This window comes from Emys orbicularis, chromosome 14, assembly GCF_028017835.1.
Source record: "Emys orbicularis isolate rEmyOrb1 chromosome 14, rEmyOrb1.hap1, whole genome shotgun sequence".
NCBI lineage: Eukaryota > Metazoa > Chordata > Testudines > Emydidae > Emys > Emys orbicularis.
Genome location: NC_088696.1, coordinates 11,324,476 through 11,343,263, shown reverse-complemented (window position 1 = coordinate 11,343,263; position 18,788 = coordinate 11,324,476). Strand labels below are relative to the sequence as shown.

Genomic DNA, 18,788 nt, shown 5'->3' with positions numbered 1-18,788 from the left:
TTTTGGAGCACTTAGACTCATCCTTTAAATAGAAAGGGCTTCTCAACCCTAACTACAGGAGAGTTGGTGCTCCACTATGATTATTAACTAAACTTTTTCATTTTTCTTTTATCTGCAGTACAGTATTGTAATGAGCAGAGTCCTGAGCAGGAATGTTCTATCTATAGGAATCACTTAAGGCCCAATTCTGCGACTCACTGAATAGTTCACTGAAGCCAATAACTCGAGTAGTGCTCTACAGACAGAACTTAGTCATTCTGTTTCATGTTGTATAATGCACACATAGGTATCCTATGAAAAGAAAATACCAAGGAAATTTGCTTTATTTTTATTTTTTTAAGCAGGAACAATCTGTGAAATGTTAATCAGTTTCTGTTTGGAAGCATTTTATTTTGTTAGAGATGCGTGAGGGGGGGAAAGGGTATTACATATCTGCCTACTTTTGGATCTCTAGAAAAGGCTCCTGCCTTTGGTATAAAAAAATAAACAACGTTGGAGTGGAAGAGGCACTATTTCTTTTGAACATGATCTCACAATGAGTTCTGTTTTCATGTGCACTAGAGCTGAATGAACATTTCTGCTGAAGAGGGACCAACATACTGTCAAGCTTAAAAACACTTACAAAGCAAGCAACTAACAGTGTAATTGCCAAACAAGAGTGTTAATGAAAAAGACCTTTCTGGGTGATATACAGAATGGAAAAAAATACTATAATTATTTGTGAATCAAAAAGTACATAATGTACTTCTGGGCTATTTAACAGTGCTGCTAACCCAAAGTAAGGGTAGCAAGATAGAAAACAGATAATTACTGATTCAGTTTTATGGAAGAATGAATAATATTCTAAACTTTACTCAATGGTTATTTTAACTAGTGCTTTATACAATATCAGAGTCTACATTTAACTGAAAAAGTATCAAAGTTAGGTCACTATCCTGCAACTGGATCCACAAAAGTGGACATCTATGCCCTTACGGCACTCTGTTGGCTTCAGCAGCGTTCTGCGTGAGCTCAGAGGTCTGTCCACAGGGATCCATTTTCAGGATTGAAGCCTACTACTGATTACAGAAATAAGACTGCTGACAGAGGGCTTTGATTCTGTATCCTTGCACAGATGGGTCATAACCTGGTCTCTCACTTTGCACATACAATTTTCCATGCACAGACCTTTCTCACAACAAATTGTATACTAGATAAAAGACACAACTGCGCTGTTGCTATCCACTTTAATATAACCTTTGAAAAACTTTAAGTGTTTCAGTTACATTTGAAGTTAGTACCTTACCTCCTTCTTTAAGCATTTCCGCATCTCACGGTCAAGGTCATTGCAGTGGCCAAAAAATCTCAAAAAGGTGTGCTAAGTAGTTATGGGAGAGAAAACACAATTTGCCATGTTATATAATTCAAAGTTTCTGCTTGAAAAGCATTACAGCGACTTAGAAATTTATTTGTAGCATATATTGTGTTCTATTCTTCCTTTCACTTCCTCTCTTGTAGAAGTGTGCTGAGTTTCAAGAGAATTTACTCTATCTAAAAATCAGAGCTACTTCTTTGGAAGCGTTGTTACTCAGTTAGGGCCCAAACTTTGATGGTGCTTATCCTTCTGTTTACTTTACTGGGAGTTGTTCAACATGTGTTAGGAGGCACTCAACACATTGCAGGCTCAGACTCTTAAATAAGATATACAAATTGAAGTCAGATGCATGGCTTATTGACAACATATTTAAAGCATGTACTTATTAACTTGAAGGCCAATTCTGTAACCTTTACTCACCAAACAGTATAGCTAGTTTCAGTGGAACTGCTCGTGTGTGTAAAAGTCTCTGGAACAGATTCTTCCGACTAGAGAGGTTTGCAACCATTGTGGAGGGGATGTGCTCAATCCCCAGGATAAGGCACAGTATACACTGCTTCTCCTTCACAGCTCTAACAGGTGTAAATCCAGAACTACAGTTTCAGATTAAACTGCATACCATCCCGGCCACATAAGAGTGTGCTGCTTGTCCAAAATATCTGAAGCTGCTATACAGTGGGAGACTGGTACTACCGAAGTGGACATAGCCCAAAAGAGAAGAGAAGGTAAGCCCCTCCAACCTACCGCTCAGATCAGCCCTAATTTCCCATTTCACCAAGCCCATGACTTGAGACTGCATTCACTCTGGTTAAGAGTCAAATCACGGCAATTTCTGGGGCTTCATATATATTTAAATCTTATCCCATTTCTAAGATACTGATGGGGAAACTATGGCCATTGTTCTGATTGGCTGTCTATAGCTATCTTCCCCAAATAAGTCAAGTGTCTGCCATGAAAGTATGGCACCTAAAGTCAAAACTTTTTGAAGCAATGCCAAAGAGCATTGTCCAAAAATATGCCCGCACCTCCTAAAAGTGCCATTTTCACAGAATGATAATCAAGATGACAGTACCAAGTGGTTTGGCAGTAGAATGCTATATAAGGCCTTGGCTACACTTGCGAGTTACAGCGCAATAAAGCAGCCCCGGGCGCCCTAGCTCACTCCCCGTCCACACTGGCAAGGCACGCAGAGCGCTCTGACTCCGCAGCTACAGCGCTGCTGGTACTCCACCTCGGCGACTGGAATAATGTTTGCTGCGCCCCCGCTGGAGCACCGCGGCGGCAGTGTGAACGAGGTGTTGCATTATTGCGCTGTGATCAGCCTCCAGAAACATCCCATAATCCCCTTAAGTCAAGTTGCCACTCTTGTCATTGTGAAATCGGCTTCAGGAACGCGGAAATGCCCTTTCAAAGCTCCGTTTCGGAGAAGTCGGCTGCTTATCAGCTCCGAGAAAAAGCAAACATTTACTGTTTGCTTTGAGTGAGTGGGGGGCGGGGAGGTCTGAACTTACAAGACAGCATGCTGACACACTCTCAGCACCCCAAAAACCAATTCTCTTTCCCCCCACAAACACACAACATACTCCCTGTCACACTCCACCCCACCCCACCCCATTTGAAAAGCACATTGCAGTCACTTGTATGCTGGGATAGCTGCCCATAATGCACCGCTCCCAATGCCGCTGCAAGTGCCGCAAATGTGGCCATGCCAGTGCGCTTGAAGCTGTCAGTGTGGACAGACTGCAGTGCTTTCCCTACTGCGCTCTACGAAGGCGGGTTTAACTCACAGCATTCTACATCTGCAAGTGTAGAAGGGGCCGGCTCTAACTTTTTTGCTGCCCCAAGCAGCAAAAAAAAGCGCTGCCCCCCGAGCCTCCCCCCGCCGAGCGCCGCACCCCGCGCCGCCCCCCCGCCGAGCGCCGCGCCGCCGGAACCCCCCCCCCCCGAGCGCCGCGTCCCGTGCCGCCCCCCCCGCCGAGCGCTGCGCCACCGGAGCGCCCCCCCCCCCCCGCGGAATGCCGCGCTGCACTGCCCCCCCCCCCGCCACCCCAAGATTGGCCGCCCCTTACCAGGTGCCGCCCCAAGCACGTGCTTGGTTGCCTGGTGCCTGGAGCCGGCCCTGAGTGTAGCCATGTCCTAAGACACCCAAATTACTCAAAAACCTACAAAAACTCAGATTCAAAAATACTTGCAACTATAGGCTAGACTGAGTCTGCTTAGTCCACCTTGTGCAGAACACATCCGTAGCAAAATAGAAAGGGTTGGGTACACAGGGATGGCTCTAAAAAAGACTGGCCTTTACTGTAACTCCCTTTATACCCCAGCTTGGTTACCCATGCCATTCAATATGGAGGCGCTATAAGGAGCACAGAAACTGAAAAAGTATGGTGAAGTCCACAGTATTTTAATGAAGAGCAATACATCTCTGCTAAAGTTTAGTATGCATATATTAGCCTGTATGTGTGGCATACAGAGACCATGTTAAATGTTGTTTTCAATAAATCAGGCTAGTAATTAGTTTTACAAAAATCAGCTTCTATGAAGAAAAAGTGTTGACTGTTGAACTCTAAGCTATTTAAAAATAGAAACCAGACACTTGCTTCTCGTTTAAATTGTAGCAAATACTTTTATTTGCATTCCTGTGACTTATAAGCAAACATATGATTTATACATATGTGGGGTGGGATACCATTAATGTGTGTGTGAAGTTTCAGCCAGAGTTACAAATTTCAGAGTTACAGATTCCTGGGAATAGGAAGGGGTTAATGAAGATGCTGACAGACACTTCACTGTAGCAGTGCTATAATTAATTAGTTTATACCTCTCTGTACTTAATAGGAGGGCATCAGATGATACCACACACAGCAATTGCACGTGATAAGCCCTCACTCTCCCCAATTTGTACTCTACTACGAGCAAATCCTGTTTAAAAAAAACATTTTCATTTTAACTAGTACAGACTTTGTTTAATTCGTAACAGAATATACCCTATATTTGCACTTCAATTTTTGTGTGAGCTCTCATGCTAGGCTTACTCCATTCTTCCCAAGGTGCACTGCTGCAGGCTATCTACTCAACATGAATATTCTGCAGAGCATTTAAGATGCTGTAGTTCACTCACACTGTCACCTAAAGTCTCTTCCTTACATATAAACATTTGGTTCATGGGGTTTCTAACTAAGAAATTTAGTTGACAGACAGAATTAATTCAATAAATTTGGAATGATAAGATTTCCACACAGCCCTATTTAGGGGGAGGGAAGGAATTTGGAAATAAGTGTGTTATGTTACAATACCTCCCACCCCATATAGCCATAACATGATCCCTTTAGCAAAATGAGTTATCTTTATTGTGAATCACGTGAACATACCAATAGCCAACCTCCCTGACTCTGTCCGTCCTGCAAATTGTTTAAGTAAAATATGAATGGGGTCAGACTATCACAAGTGAACACGTCCACACACAAACGGTAAGAAAATTCATAGGTCATGACTGCAATTGTTACCATTAACTCAGCCCCTTTATGTTTAGAATTGGACATTACAGCTTACCTCACCATTATAAAACACCACAACAGCAAACAACTCATCACACAGTATAAAAGGGCCAATATTTAGCACATAAATTAAGCCTTCGCAGGGATGCAAATTTGTTTTTGCGTGGTAGTGCAGTATTATAGCAATAGACAGTTGTTTACAGTATGTCAAAATAGACAATATTTTACAAGTACAAAAATGTTATAGATTTACATTTATATTTAGATACGTATAGTGCATCATCCAAGTGCAAACATGTGCTTACTGTATATAGGTACATACATGGACACTAATTATCTTCCAGAGGCTTTAGTCTTCCTGAATTAGAAGAATTCAAAATTCATTTTTTAAAAAGTAAATATTACATTCCTCTGGCTAAAGTCTTTTAGTGTGAGCAACCATTTTTTCCAGTATGGGAAAGAGCTAAATTATTTCTAATGAAGTAGCACAGAAATATTCCCATGCAGATACACTGATTGTCAAAGTTTCAGCCCAAATGTTTTACAACTTCTGTACCACACCTGCCCATTTAGAAATCCAAGCATTATTTTGCAGTTAGTACAGTTAGTTTAAGTATGAAACAAAAGAAGGCTTTGAAAAAAAACAAAACAAATACTGTTCAACTATTAACCAATGTAGATTTTTTGACATGGTACAAAACATATTACAAAACTTCAGCAGATTCATATTTTTGTATGTCTGTATATACTTAAGATTGAAACACATTAATACAGTAACTCCTCACTTAAAGTCATCCCGGTTAACGTTGTTTCATTGTTACATCGCTGATCAATTAGAGAACATGATCATATAAAGTTGCGCAATGCTCCCTTATAACATTGTTTGGCAGCCACCTGCTTTGTCCACTGCTTGCAGAAAGAGCAGCCCGTTGGAGCTAGCTGGTGGGGGCCTGGAACCAGGGTGGACCCACAGCCTCGCATCAGCTCCCCTAAGTTTCCTGTGCGGCAGCTGCCCAGCAAGCTATCAATTGCTGGGCAGTTCAGCTGTCCCTCCCCCCCATTGTCCTGTGCTGCTCCTGCCCTCTGCCTTGGAGCTGCTCCCGGGAGCCTCCTGTTTTCTATGCGGGGGGAGAGGGGAGGGGGAGAGAAGAGGGGTGCTAATGTCAGGGTGTCCCCACCCCACTCTTGTACCTTATCTCCACAGAGCCGGGGGGGGGGGCGAGGGGGTATGACAGGGCTCTGGATGGAGGGAGCTTGCTGGCAGCAGCTGCTGTCTCAACTTGATGATCTACTTAAAAAGGCAGTGTACTTAAGAGTGGGGTCAGAGTACTTAAAGGGGCAATATGTGTGTCTCTCTCTCACACACGGTGTGTATCTCTGTCTCTCTCTGACATGCTGTCTCCCCTCCCTCCATTCCTGCTGCCTTATAGAGTGTGAAGCTACATTAACAACAACGTGTTAACCCGTGAGGGCTCAGCCAAGTGCTAGATCATCATTTAGCAGCAAGGCATTCCCTGGGAAATATCCCACCCTCTTACTCCACCACCTCAACCAAGCTTCACAATCATCATTGCTGTGTACAGTATTAAATTGTTTGTTTAAAACTTATACTGTGTATATATATATATATATATATATATATATATATATATATATATATATATGATGTCTTCTGTCTGGTGAAAAAAATTTCCCTGGAACCTAATCCCCCATATTTACATTAATTTGTATGGGGAAATTGGATTTGCTTAACATCATTTCGCTTAAAGTAGCATTTTTTAGGAACATAACTACAACGTTAAGCGAGGAGTTACTGTATTAAAGGTAATCTCAGAATGTAGTAGTTGCACTATATAGTCTCAGCCTTATTTAATTATAGCATGTAAGTGTGTGCTAGGTGCCTCACAACATAGATAAAGATTGCATGATCCCTGCCCGGAGGTGCTTACTAATTTCAGACACAGTGCAACAAGGGGAGTTACAAGGCAGAGAAGAAAGAACAGGGGTAACATCAATAAGATTATGTGCTTACTCAGTGAAGGCTAGTGTATAGCATGAAGGAATAACAAAGCGATTTTTAAACATATAACTAAAATACGGGATTTATTTTATTTCTTGTAGGCATCAGACAAGGATTGAGTCTTCAGGAGGGATTTTGTGGAAAAAGGGTAATGGCCTTATGGACCGGCTTGGAAAGGTAATTCTATTTGTTACTCCTGGGGGAATTCAAGGCCAAAAAAAATTAAAATTGTGCAAAATTCTATGTATTTTATTTGTCAAAATAACACAATATAATCACTCCAGTTTCAATTATTTTGGTAATTTATTTCAAAATACCTGTCAACAAGGATGTCAACAATACAGACAACAGCAAAAAAAGATTCCCCCAGGAGTAGGGAGTTAAAGAAACCCCTACAACAACTAATTTCTAGTTGTGGGGTGCTGGAGAGGGCTGTGTAGGGCCCACAAGATGCCTGGACATGTTCTCTCCTTAACAAACTTCATGCTCTTTCAGATTCATCTCCCCTACTACATGTTTCCATAGATCTAGTATGAAATATTAATGGGGAGCAAGACATTGATAGGAAATTATACTCTGTCTGCTTCTGGATATTGCAAATAAAGAGGGGGGGAAATGAGTAACATGAAGCTAGGATAAGAAAAATGTTTCATATGAAACTTCAAAGTTTCTCTTTAAGACTGCTTGCCTAAATTATTCTTGTTTCACAAGTGAACCTTTTCAGGTAATGTGCACCTCACTTCAGTTTGAAAGATGTTATTGTACACCCACAGTATTATTTTATAATATATGTACGCTATATGCTCTGGAAACTTAGGAGTGAGAGCAAGCTAAAAAAAGCAGAATTATCCTTTCCCCTCTCTTCCACAAGCAATCAAATTTACTTGTCAAATAAGACTGATCATAGAACATATTTTGTTAACTTCTAAATGTGTAACATTTCAGCTTCACTGTAATATGAACAGGCTGTAGTCATAAATGACTAACTGTTAATTCAAAGAAAAGGAAGGATTCCATTACAGCTGCAAGAAAGAGCTGGATGTAAGTGTGTAAGTATTCTACCAAATTAAAGCCAAGTTTGTTATCCATCTGCAGCATAATCAGAAGGAAGTGTCATGCTTCTTGCTGCAAAGGCAAAAAGAGATCAAACACTTGCACAAAGGGTGCGAGAGAGGCAACACCTCAACTCTCAGAAGTGAGACTATGCCTGCTGTATATGTGCACTTGAGATATTTCTTTTCTGGTGCAGCATCCTGCCAGGGACTTAAATTTTAAATTAATGGAGATATCCTATCTCCTAGAACTGGAAGGGACCCTGAAAGGTCATCGAGTCCAGCCCGCTGCCTTCACTAGCAGGACCAAGTACTGATTTTGCCCCAGATCCCTAAGTGGCCCCCTCAAGGATTGAACTCACAACCCTGGGTTTAGCAGGCCAATGCTCAAACCACTGAGCTATCCCTCCCCTTCATTTGGACAAACAGTAATGAATCCTACTCTTAAGACTTATAAGTATACCATCTGCAAGCCCAGCTGAGACACAGAACAGCAAAGGAAAGCTACAAAAATAGCAAGAGTGATAGGATGACAGACCTGAAGTAGTTGCACTATGACAGACCTGAAGATAATGTAAAGAAACTCCCCTGAAAGTATATTATTTCACTTGGAGCCAACCCTTTATGGAAAGTTAGAGGAAAATTTAGAATGTCTCAGACTGGACCTGAAATTGATGAGCCAGCACATCGCTCGCCCGCGCCGCTTCTCGCCGCCCCCATTGGCCCAGGACGGCGAACCGCGGCCAGTGGGGGCCGCGTCAGCAGGTAAATAAAATTGGCCTGGCCCGCCAGGGTGCTTACCCTGGCGAACCGCATGCCGAACGTTACCGACTCCCGTACTAGAGTGTGCAAACACCTCTCTTTTCATAGTTATGCACAAAGCTGAAAGAACCAATTAAGTCCTTCTTCACCCAAGGAGAAATTGTCTTTCAATCAAACCGAGAACACATTCTGAAAAAAATATAATCCTTTGCATCAATTTATTACCACTACCCTTAGTCCTTTAGCAGCTTAAACAGGCAATGAACCCGTTCAAATCACTGTTGCCAAGGAGTTCAAGTAGAAGAGCATATTCAAATCAAGTCCTTTCTAAAGCTCATGGACAGTTTTATTAGACATATTGTGCCAACCTATACACAACATAAAATTATAAAAGGAAAGCAGATTAACAATAATTCCAACAATGAAAGGAATACAACAGGATTCTCTGGTCAAAGCTTATTAGCCAAATCAGTTTATACACCACTAGGCAGAACAAACCGAACTCATTTTCTTCTCTCTCACCCCTTTCACCTGCATGCTATTTACAGTATTTTCTTTAGGTGATTACAAAATCCAGACATTAGGATTCTGCAGTGTCTAAATAAAAATGTGCTTTGGTTTTACTTCTACTTTCCCATTAAATGTGAGCAGCTATCATTTTATTGGCAACCTCCTTTGATATTGCTGCAGTTGATATGGAGAGGAACTCCCTAACCTGGTTTTAGTTATTAGGAACCTGGTTAGAATCCTGCTTGCTTTTAATTAACTTGGCTGAGGAAAACTGTATGCCCATGCAACACCTCAGACTACCCCTAGATCATTTAAACTGCACAGACAAATGAGGCTGCAGAATTTGGAGGCAATGCAGAGAAGATACCCTGGACACTCCATTCCAATTTAAGAACTTGCAGCTATTCTAGGCAAGGCTCCCTCATGATAATTCAAGAGTTTAGAGAGAGCACAGGAGCCGAAGATTTAAAGAGAGCATACTGTGGTCAAGTAGTACTAAGTGACAACTTGAGTAACAGATTCCAGTGGACTAGGACTTTAAATTGATGAGCAGTGACACAAATGAAATGAAGTTGGGGCAAATGGCTGTCTTTAATAGCAATTATCTGTTCCTACATACAATATAAAGGCAAAACTTGTATGGAAATTAATGAAGTGTGTCCTTTAGTACTGGAAGTTATCCTCTAAAGGGCTGCTAGAGAAATTGGGCTATCTAGATTGTGAATGAAAACTAATCTCTTGTGTTTAATGAGCTAAATTATGGAGGACATGGGTCACATTACTTAATAAGTAGTTTGGGATGATATTGCCCACAGAATTTTTCAAGTTCCCATGAGGGCAGAGTTAGAGCTATGATAGTGTCAAAGAGTTTACTACACAATCGCCACTCATCGTTTGAAACAGCACAGTGCACATTTAGGCACCAATAGAAAGTTTTCAGCACAAGTAAATTTCAGATTATCTCTATTTTAAAAGGCAGATTGAAGCAATAATCCAAAAAAGGAAAAGTTACCAATTTTTGTAGTTTAAGAGTGTATAGTTGCCACAACATTGTTCACAGAGACTCTACAGCCCGTTAACCTACTCCCAAAGGGCAAGATTCTGATCTCTTATTCATGGTGAGTAATACCTTTATTATGTGAGCAGTCCCATTGAACGCAAAGGAGCTATTTGTGGAGTAAAATACCTTGAATAAGGCTATTATCAGAAGGAAGTTATCAGAATCTGGCCCAAAATCCTTGAGTCAGACGTCTGTGTCATCACGAAGGAGGCCATTCCTTAGTTTATTTTCATAGTGGAGTAATATTACAATCTTATCTGTCCTCATTTTGGTGCAATTAAAACTTGTGCAAATTATGTACAGTGTATTAATCTGAAAAATATTCCTGTCCATTTTGCTTAATCTTTGTGTGATTTATTTACAAGTAAACCAAGATACACCACCAAACAGGAGAATGGTTGAACAAACTTACAAAAAAAATCCCTATATACAATATATCCCAAAATACACTATAACAAAATTGCTTGCATTGGACAGTATGTATTGTTTATTGCAAACAAGGCCAAAGAACCTGCCTGGAGTAGCTGTTGTCCCCTCACTAAACCTCTGACAGCAAGGAAGGAGGAAATCCACATACGGATGGAACCAGATCTCACCAGATTTCCTAGCTTGAACTCATTTTCAGGAGAAGATCACACTTTTTTATTAGCTTTAATTAAAATATGTACTTATAAACTAAAAGTTTGAAGTACTGGTGCCTTTTATTGTGAACTAGTGTCTTACTATTTTGAAACATGAGAATGAAATTAAATGAGCAGAGTTTTTAAAGTAACCACAAATTATATATGGTATGTACAGCTGAAACAGAGTAACCAAAAGTTCTTTCTATATTTTAACTTTCAGTACTATTGTAATGATTTCACATAATTTATGGCATCTTAAAGACATATGAAGCCAAAAGAATGTCAATGGAAGAGTCCCACACTCATCTATTGCCAATGTATCATGAATTAAAACTATTCCACTAATATTTCATATCTGAAGGACTTCAAGACCCAATAAGATTGTCACATAAAGGCTCAGACCTTTCATTCTCAATTACAGTTCTACCGACACCACTTTACAGAAGTGGCCCTGGACCATTTAAATACAAATGGATATTTATCAGTTCTTAAATGGGAGTGCCTCTTCACAACTTAATGCAAGTGCTGACACATTAATTTTTGTCCAGCAGAACATCATGTTCTGACATGGCATTATACTCACACTGCTAGTAAAAAACACTGAAAACTAAGTCTGTACTTAAGATATTTTGTTGCGATTTATAAATCACAGCCATTTTAAAAAAGCAACAGAGGGTCCTGTGGCACCTTTAAGACTAACAGTCTTAAAGGTGCCACAGGACCCTCTGTTGCTTTTTACAGATTCAGACTAACACGGCTACCCCTCTGATACTTGAAGCCATTTTAAAAAATTTTCTGTTGATTAAATGATCAAATTGAAAATCAGATTTATCCAAATATTTTGCATGTACTAGAAATATAAGTAACATCTAAGGACTACAACTAAAACTAGTTGGACAAAAAAAAATCTAGCAGTTTGCTTTCTATACTTGATTAATTGCTTAGTCAATTTCACCATTTCCCTTCAGTGGTCTTACAGGGTAGGTTAATGTTCTTATCAGCCTTAATTTTGATCCCAATACCTTCTATGTTACTAGTCCATTTCAAGTTTATGCAGTTTTAAATTTAACATTTTTATTTCTGAAGCTATTTAAAAATTCTAGTAGAAACATTAAAGGAAAGGAGATGAATGAATTTAGTTGTTTCAATAAATTCTAAAGCAACAGATTCCATGCAAAGATTCAAATGTGATGTTTCAACAACCTGAGATGAAGATATTTCATTCAATGTGTAATAGGGCAAGCCACTGTTTTGCTCATTAAGATTCAATATTTAAATTTATTCTTTGTCTCAGTGAAAACAACTGAAATTAAATTGACTTTTTATGTCTTGATATAGAAATACTTCTGCATGCAACACTGATTTAGAGTAAAACCACCAACTGGGAAAATAATTTAGCAATGATATAGCATACAGCAGATACATTATTTAGTTTTTGAATATAGAGGATGACCCTTCTACATTTAAGATTTACTGCACAGCCAATGAAAATGTAAAGAGTTTTTCCAAGTGGGTGATCTCAAGTTTCTACTTGCTTGAAAAAATGAAGGACCTCTGAGCCACTTCACAGAAATGTTCTAGATTATATATCTAGATAGTGCTGGTTGATCCATATTAAAAATATAGAAGTCTAACAGCAGATCTCATTGAAATCCCAGCAACTGTTTAAATTTTCAACTCTCCACACAGTGGGTGTCAGGCACTCTGCATTTTCTTATCACTTTAAATATGCCTAGAGCACCTACTTTCAAACAGACTGAACCATCTGCCTTCTGGATGGCCGGAATATGGTAAATTTAGTGCATGTGTGACAGATGGGAGGAAGAACAGCTCATGGTTGTTCTGCCTGAAGGGGAGATGTCACTCTATGACGAAATAATATTCTCGCTAATATACTAACACTCAATTCCCACACACAACTTGTTTTACTTTTCAAAACTCTTACCTCTTTGTGACACTCTTTGAGCAGACTGATAACTCGGTTACATTCTTCACTGTGCAGGTGAGGAGACAAGTCTGGATGCATCTTGAGTTAAGGGTAGCTTGTGCAGTTCATGGACTACAATTTGAAAAATGTTCCACCTGCAAATATTAACATATGAAAGTACATCTTAAAGTCTAACACATCTCCATTTAGGAAGTCCTTGCAGTTCACTAATAGAAATAACTTAATTTTAATCAAAACCAGAACATAATGACATCCCAAATTGTTTATTTAGGTTATAATTTGATTTAACAAAGTACGTAGTTAAAAATGAAAATGCAGCATATGCCTCTGCCTTTCTGTTATTCATTTATGGACTGCCTACATGATTAAAGTTAAGCACACATTTAAGAGCTTTGTGGGATCAAGGTCCTCTATGTGTTTCATGTATCAAAGGGGTAGCCATGTTAGTCTGGATCTGTAAAAGCAGCAAAGAGTCCTGGGGCACCTTATAGACTAACAGACGTATAGGAACATGAACTTTCGTGGGTGAATACCCATTTCTTCACATGCATCCGAAGAAGTGGGTATTCACCCACGAAAGCTCATGCTCCTATACGTCTGTTAGTCTATAAGGTGCCACAGGACTCTTTGCTGCTTTTATGTGTTTCATGGCATTTGGGAGTTGTTGAAGATGAAATAATCTTTCTCCTTGCTGCTGTCCGTTCCTCCTCCATTTTCTAGCTTCTTTAGTGGAAGGTAAAAACTAAAACTATGGTCTATTTTCACTACACGTCCACTACCCATGTGGGTATAGGGCAGTATACATGTCACCTGGTATTCTGGTATTTCTACAGTACTTCGAATCACTGGCTTTTTTATTTGTGCCTAGGTATCTGAGTTAAAATGCAAAATTTAATTAACTGATCTTGACTGACTGGAGACGGTGGTGGAGAAAAGGGTCAAATTTCGAGTAGCTAAGTTACACTGATATGCTTTGGAAGCATGTCCCTGTACTTCACTCAGAATTTTGGCTATGCAACACCCACTGCTTTAACAGGAATCACAAAATAAAGCCTTATGCAATATTTTTAAAATTTATCCCAAGGGGTTAACAAACCCACAAGCAGAAAAATTAAGGCTGAACAGTCATCCTTAATAACCATTGTATCTGGAAGTTTTGCAGTGCATATGGTATTTCAGATAGTAGTGTCCTTCAGAAAGCAACATCGTCTTTGTCTTGATCCTGCAGAGAAGTCCATAATCCTGTTTTGATTACACTGGGTCCAGTCCTACATTGTGCTGAGCACCTTCAACTCCAATGAAATCACTGGATGTTAACCAAGTAAAAATACTATCCCTTTAGAGAGATTAGAGGAAGAGAGTGGTGGGATATATTGGGGTGCAGGAGGAAATCACTGCATAATACTAGAGAATGGCACACAGCGAGACTGGGGGGGGCATAAATGGGAGAAGAAAAGACAAAGAAACTGAAGAAGAGGTAGAGAACACAACGTGAGGAAAGAGAAAAAGCCAGTTATGGTGGTATCAATCCAGCACCTTTTAATCATTTCACAGATAGACTTTTATCTATTTTATTCAAAGATTTAAAAGTATCTGAAGAAAGATTAGTGAGCAAAACCACACACATCCAGAAGCGTGGTAGCATATCAAAACAGAAATGAGCTTTACCCTTTGGTGGACACAGACACATTCTGATTTTGTTTAGCAACTACAGTACTACAAAAATGTACTTGGTGATTAAGAAAAAAAATCACGTCCCAAAAATAAAATACTGTGTATACAATTTAAAATTTCTTGTTAATTATAAAATAGTTAAGAAATCTTATTAAGGCTACACTTTAGGTTTTGTTTAAAGTGCTGTAACAAAATCTAATATTAATACAAATGCTCAGTGATTAATTTTTATTTAATGAACAGTTTTGGGAAGGGGATTTAGATATTACCCCAAACTGCAATCCAAATGAACAGTGTCATGCTAACAAAAATAACAGTAACAATCAGCTTTTTTGTTTAGAGTTACAGTGCAAACTAAATAGCAAAATGATTAACACAAGTTATATTTGTAAGCTTTTCAGCTCTAACCATTCCCGTTAACATAGCTATCACCTCTCACAGAGGTGGATTAACTATGTCAACGGGAGAAGTTCTCCTGTCAGCATAGCAGTGTCTTCTCTAAAGCGCTACAGTAGCACATAGTTTTAAGTGTAGACCTGTCCTAATAAAAGGGTTGCTCTAAAATATTTATCGTATCTTATTAGCTAAAAGTGTCTTCTCTATTAGTTACTAAAATTACAAAGAGTTAATATATTACATTTGACTACAAGTTATGTTTATAAGTTGGCACTTAGCAGCACTTTTTTTCTTCAAAGTGCTTTATATCAAAAAACCTCAATTTTTAGAGGCTAAAGTTTGCAGCAAGTAGTAAATATCAAGATCATATTTGCTACATAAATGTGCATAATAGGAAAAAAGATAAGACTTCTAGAGAGGTTACATGAAAGGATACTAGCTCCACTCCAAGACATGTAATCATCTGAGTTCATCTTTGACAAATCCCCAAAACAACAGGGAAACTAAAAATAGAAACACACAGTGAATTAGCAGGTAGCAAGTGTCATTAAAGTGGTAACTAAGGACTTGTCAACACTACACAGCTTTTAAAGACAAGGCTGTGTCGACACAGCCTTGTCGCTAAAAGTCAGCATGTGTAAACGCTCTTTGTCAGCACTTTTGCCAACAAAATACTTCTAGCCCCGCGAGCAGTGTTAAGCTATGAGCGCTCCTGCCGACAAAGCTGCGTTCACACTGCCACTTGCGTCGGCAAAACTTTTGTCTTTCACAGGGGGGCTTTTTTAAGTACCAGTGAAGGACAAAAGTTTTGTCAACAATTTTGCAGTGTAGACATACCCTAAGCCTCATTATCATCTACCATATTTGCACAACACACTTTGATTAAAGGTGATCTAAATAGTTGACATACTGAATTCAAATACATAATCCACTGACTGAAGCTCTCTATTTAAAAAAATATTTCATTGCTTATTAGAACGATCTGGCCTGTAGAATGCTACAAGGAAATACAAATTAGATCATCCCCATTCTAGAAAGAGGCTTTCATGTCACTTCCCATCTTAAGTAATAAATGTTGAGATAACTTCTGTTCCTACTGCACACTATTCAACAGCCAGAAATGTGGCAAAGCACATGAAGCTAAACTAAACTTATGTCTACACTACAAACGTCTGCTAGAATAGTTACATCAATTGGGGATGTGAAGAGGTTTTGATCCCTGACATAGCTGTGCTGGCAGAAGGCCCTAGTGTAGAAACAGTTATACTGGCAAAACTATACTTGTACTAGTATAGCTTGTTTTGTTTGGGGATAACAATATAAGCTATACCAGTGAAAGTGCAGCTTTGCAAATACAATTGCGTCTGCACTAGGAGGGCTTTGCTGTATAGCATATCAGTATAGGTACACCATTGAACTGCTCCATGAAGAGACATGGCCTAACACTGAAGATAAATAATCCGTTATGAGAGGGGCCCTCTGTGACCCTAAGAGCATCCCAATGCCACAGGGCAAGGGGCTTCCTGGTATGTAGCAATGTGTCTCAGCTGGCCTGCCCACCTTTGTGTGCACCCCACACACTGTTGTCATGATATTTATTTAGAAGGTGTCTTGTATCAAAAACTAGTAACTCACTAGTAACTAGAATATACTCAAACTAGTAACTCACTGATCATTAGTATTCTTGCATGGTGTATGTACAGTTGACATGTAAAAAGCTATACAGATGTGCTGGAAAATATGTCCCTCAAATGTATTTGGCAGACAGTGCCTAATCCCAGTGGGTCCTAGACAAAGCAATGTTGTTTTGCAGGCTTGACTACAGTCTCCAATGTAAATGAAGATATGACCTCAGACAATGAAAAGCACATTCACATGCAAGGTAAAAAAAAGCCATCAGGCAAGCAAGTGGGGAAAGATGACCACTTAATCTCAATGGGGTTGGTGATTGCACTCACAAGAAGCCTTTCTGCCTCGTGGAACAGGATCAGTAAACTCTGGGAAGGTATAAGCAAAGGCAAAAGTCATTTTATCCTTCACCTTTCAGACAAAGTACCCAAGTGCTTTGGTCTCTGCATTGGATCCTGGCTAAAGACTGGTCAGCCATGCTGGAAGAATGACTATGGTGAGAAAACTACTTTGAATGAAAGACTCAGGGCCGGTGTAACCCATTAGGCGACCTACAATTTGGGGGCAGCGACCGCGGCGGTATTTTGGTGGTGGGACCTTCCGCCACCTCTGTTGGGGGCAGCATTTCGGGACGGGACCTTCCGCTGCCTAGGTCGGCAGAAAAGCTGGCGGCGCTCCTGGAAAGACTAGTTTATTAAATCAGATTTTAGTCTAGTTGTTTGTAACCATTTCTATCCTTACTCCTTCTACTTAGTACCACTTAAATCTATGTTCTATTGTTAATAAATTTGTTTTACTTTTACTATACACCAACTCAGTGCTGTGTATTTCAAATGGAGGCTGTGTTAATCTCAGTTAAGCTAACAGGCTGCTGTGTACTGTCACTTTAAAAGAGCAGCAAACTTGAGAAGGTTTTGTGAGTGCTACCATGAGAGGGAGCTGAGCACTGCAGAGAAATGCTTTTGGGGACAATTCTGGGTTACAAGGGTTAGTGAGATCTCCCTGCAAAGGGTAATTGAGCAGTGGAAGCCAGAGTGAGACTTTCTTGCTTGTATGGTGGCTGTTGGTGACATGGCTGTGAGCCACAGCTGTATAGCATTTAAGGCACCCAGAGTTGCAAGACTGAACCCCTTACTGGCCTGGGTGAATCCCAAAGCATCACACCTTCCACATCAGAGTTAGATTTGCTGAGTAAGTGCCTGACCCTGCAATCAGTTCTTCAAAGAACTCCACATAGGAATAAACATATATACAAGAGTAACTGTTGACAACAGTTGGGACTGAAGGGAATATTGCAAGCTATCAGGGCTAGTCTACACTGGCAAAGCTGAAGCGCTGCCGCGGCAGCGCTTTAACGTGGCTTCTGTAGTCGCAACAGAGTGCTTGGAGAGAGCTCTCCTAGCGCTCTAAAAAAACCCACCTCCATAAGCGGCATAGCTACAAGCACTGATGCACTCTCTACACTGGTGCTTTACAGCGCTGAAACTTGCTGCGCTCAGAGGGGTGTTTTTTCACACCCCTGAGCGTTGTAAATTGCCAGTGTAGACAAGCCCTCACTATAGTTAGAATAGCTACTTCAGAGTTACCTAAGAGCTTTGGCATCTGATGCTGTTACTAACCTTCCCTTCACAAGCAATTACTCAGAACAAAAACTTGTTAACTTGTCTTTAATGCAAGAGGCTGTGCTTAACTAAGGAGGCAACTTAATTGGGACATCTCCCAGAGAAACAGTACTGCCTAATGAAATAAATAGCAATGACTTCTGCCAGAAGCAAAAACTCCACTTAATGAGGATCCATTCAACCAATGGCAAGGAGTTAATACCTGGTGTATCACCCTTTAATAGAAATTCTAAAATCCAGTCCCTATTAGAAATTGTCATAAAAATAGAGGGACATGAGGTCAAAAGTCGTTTTTCAACATCGCCATCCTTAGCTATGTCACTATCATTACCTTTGATTAAAACTGAAAGGATCTTCAAAAATCAAATACTATTAATCATTCATGTTTTGTTTATTTTTGGTACTTCACTCCCTTGAACAATGAAAACAGAATGGTCAGTTTCACTGTAAGTTACTCACATTGCAATAGCCACATTTGGGGCACAAACAACTCATTTTTATGTTTAAAGCCAACCCCTTCCATCACGATAGAACAAAATATTTTAATAGAAATTCTCTTCATTCAAGTTTTTGAAATTTTCTTTTTGAAAGCCACACAGAAAAGCTGAATTTTGGGCCCAAAAGTATCTAGCAGTGTCCCT

At 39.8% G+C, this 18,788-nt stretch overlaps 1 protein-coding gene across 2 annotated transcripts in view; it reads right to left on the bottom strand.

Annotated features, from left to right (window-relative positions):
- CMC2 (C-X9-C motif containing 2) overlaps positions 1-18,788 on the bottom strand; it is a 43,748-nt gene that overhangs the window by 7,575 nt on the left and 17,385 nt on the right. The window contains exons 2-4 of one of the 2 annotated variants that reach the window (XM_065416706.1): positions 15,333-15,399; positions 12,824-12,894; positions 1,286-1,357 (exon numbers count right to left, since the gene is read on the bottom strand). In XM_065416706.1, the coding sequence (XP_065272778.1) occupies positions 1,286-1,357; positions 12,824-12,894; positions 15,333-15,369 (180 nt within the window). In that variant the 5' untranslated portion in view covers positions 15,370-15,399. Of the gene's footprint in view, positions 1-1,285; positions 1,358-12,823; positions 12,961-15,332; positions 15,400-18,788 lie in introns of both variants that reach the window. The other variant, XM_065416707.1, reaches the window with a different exon arrangement.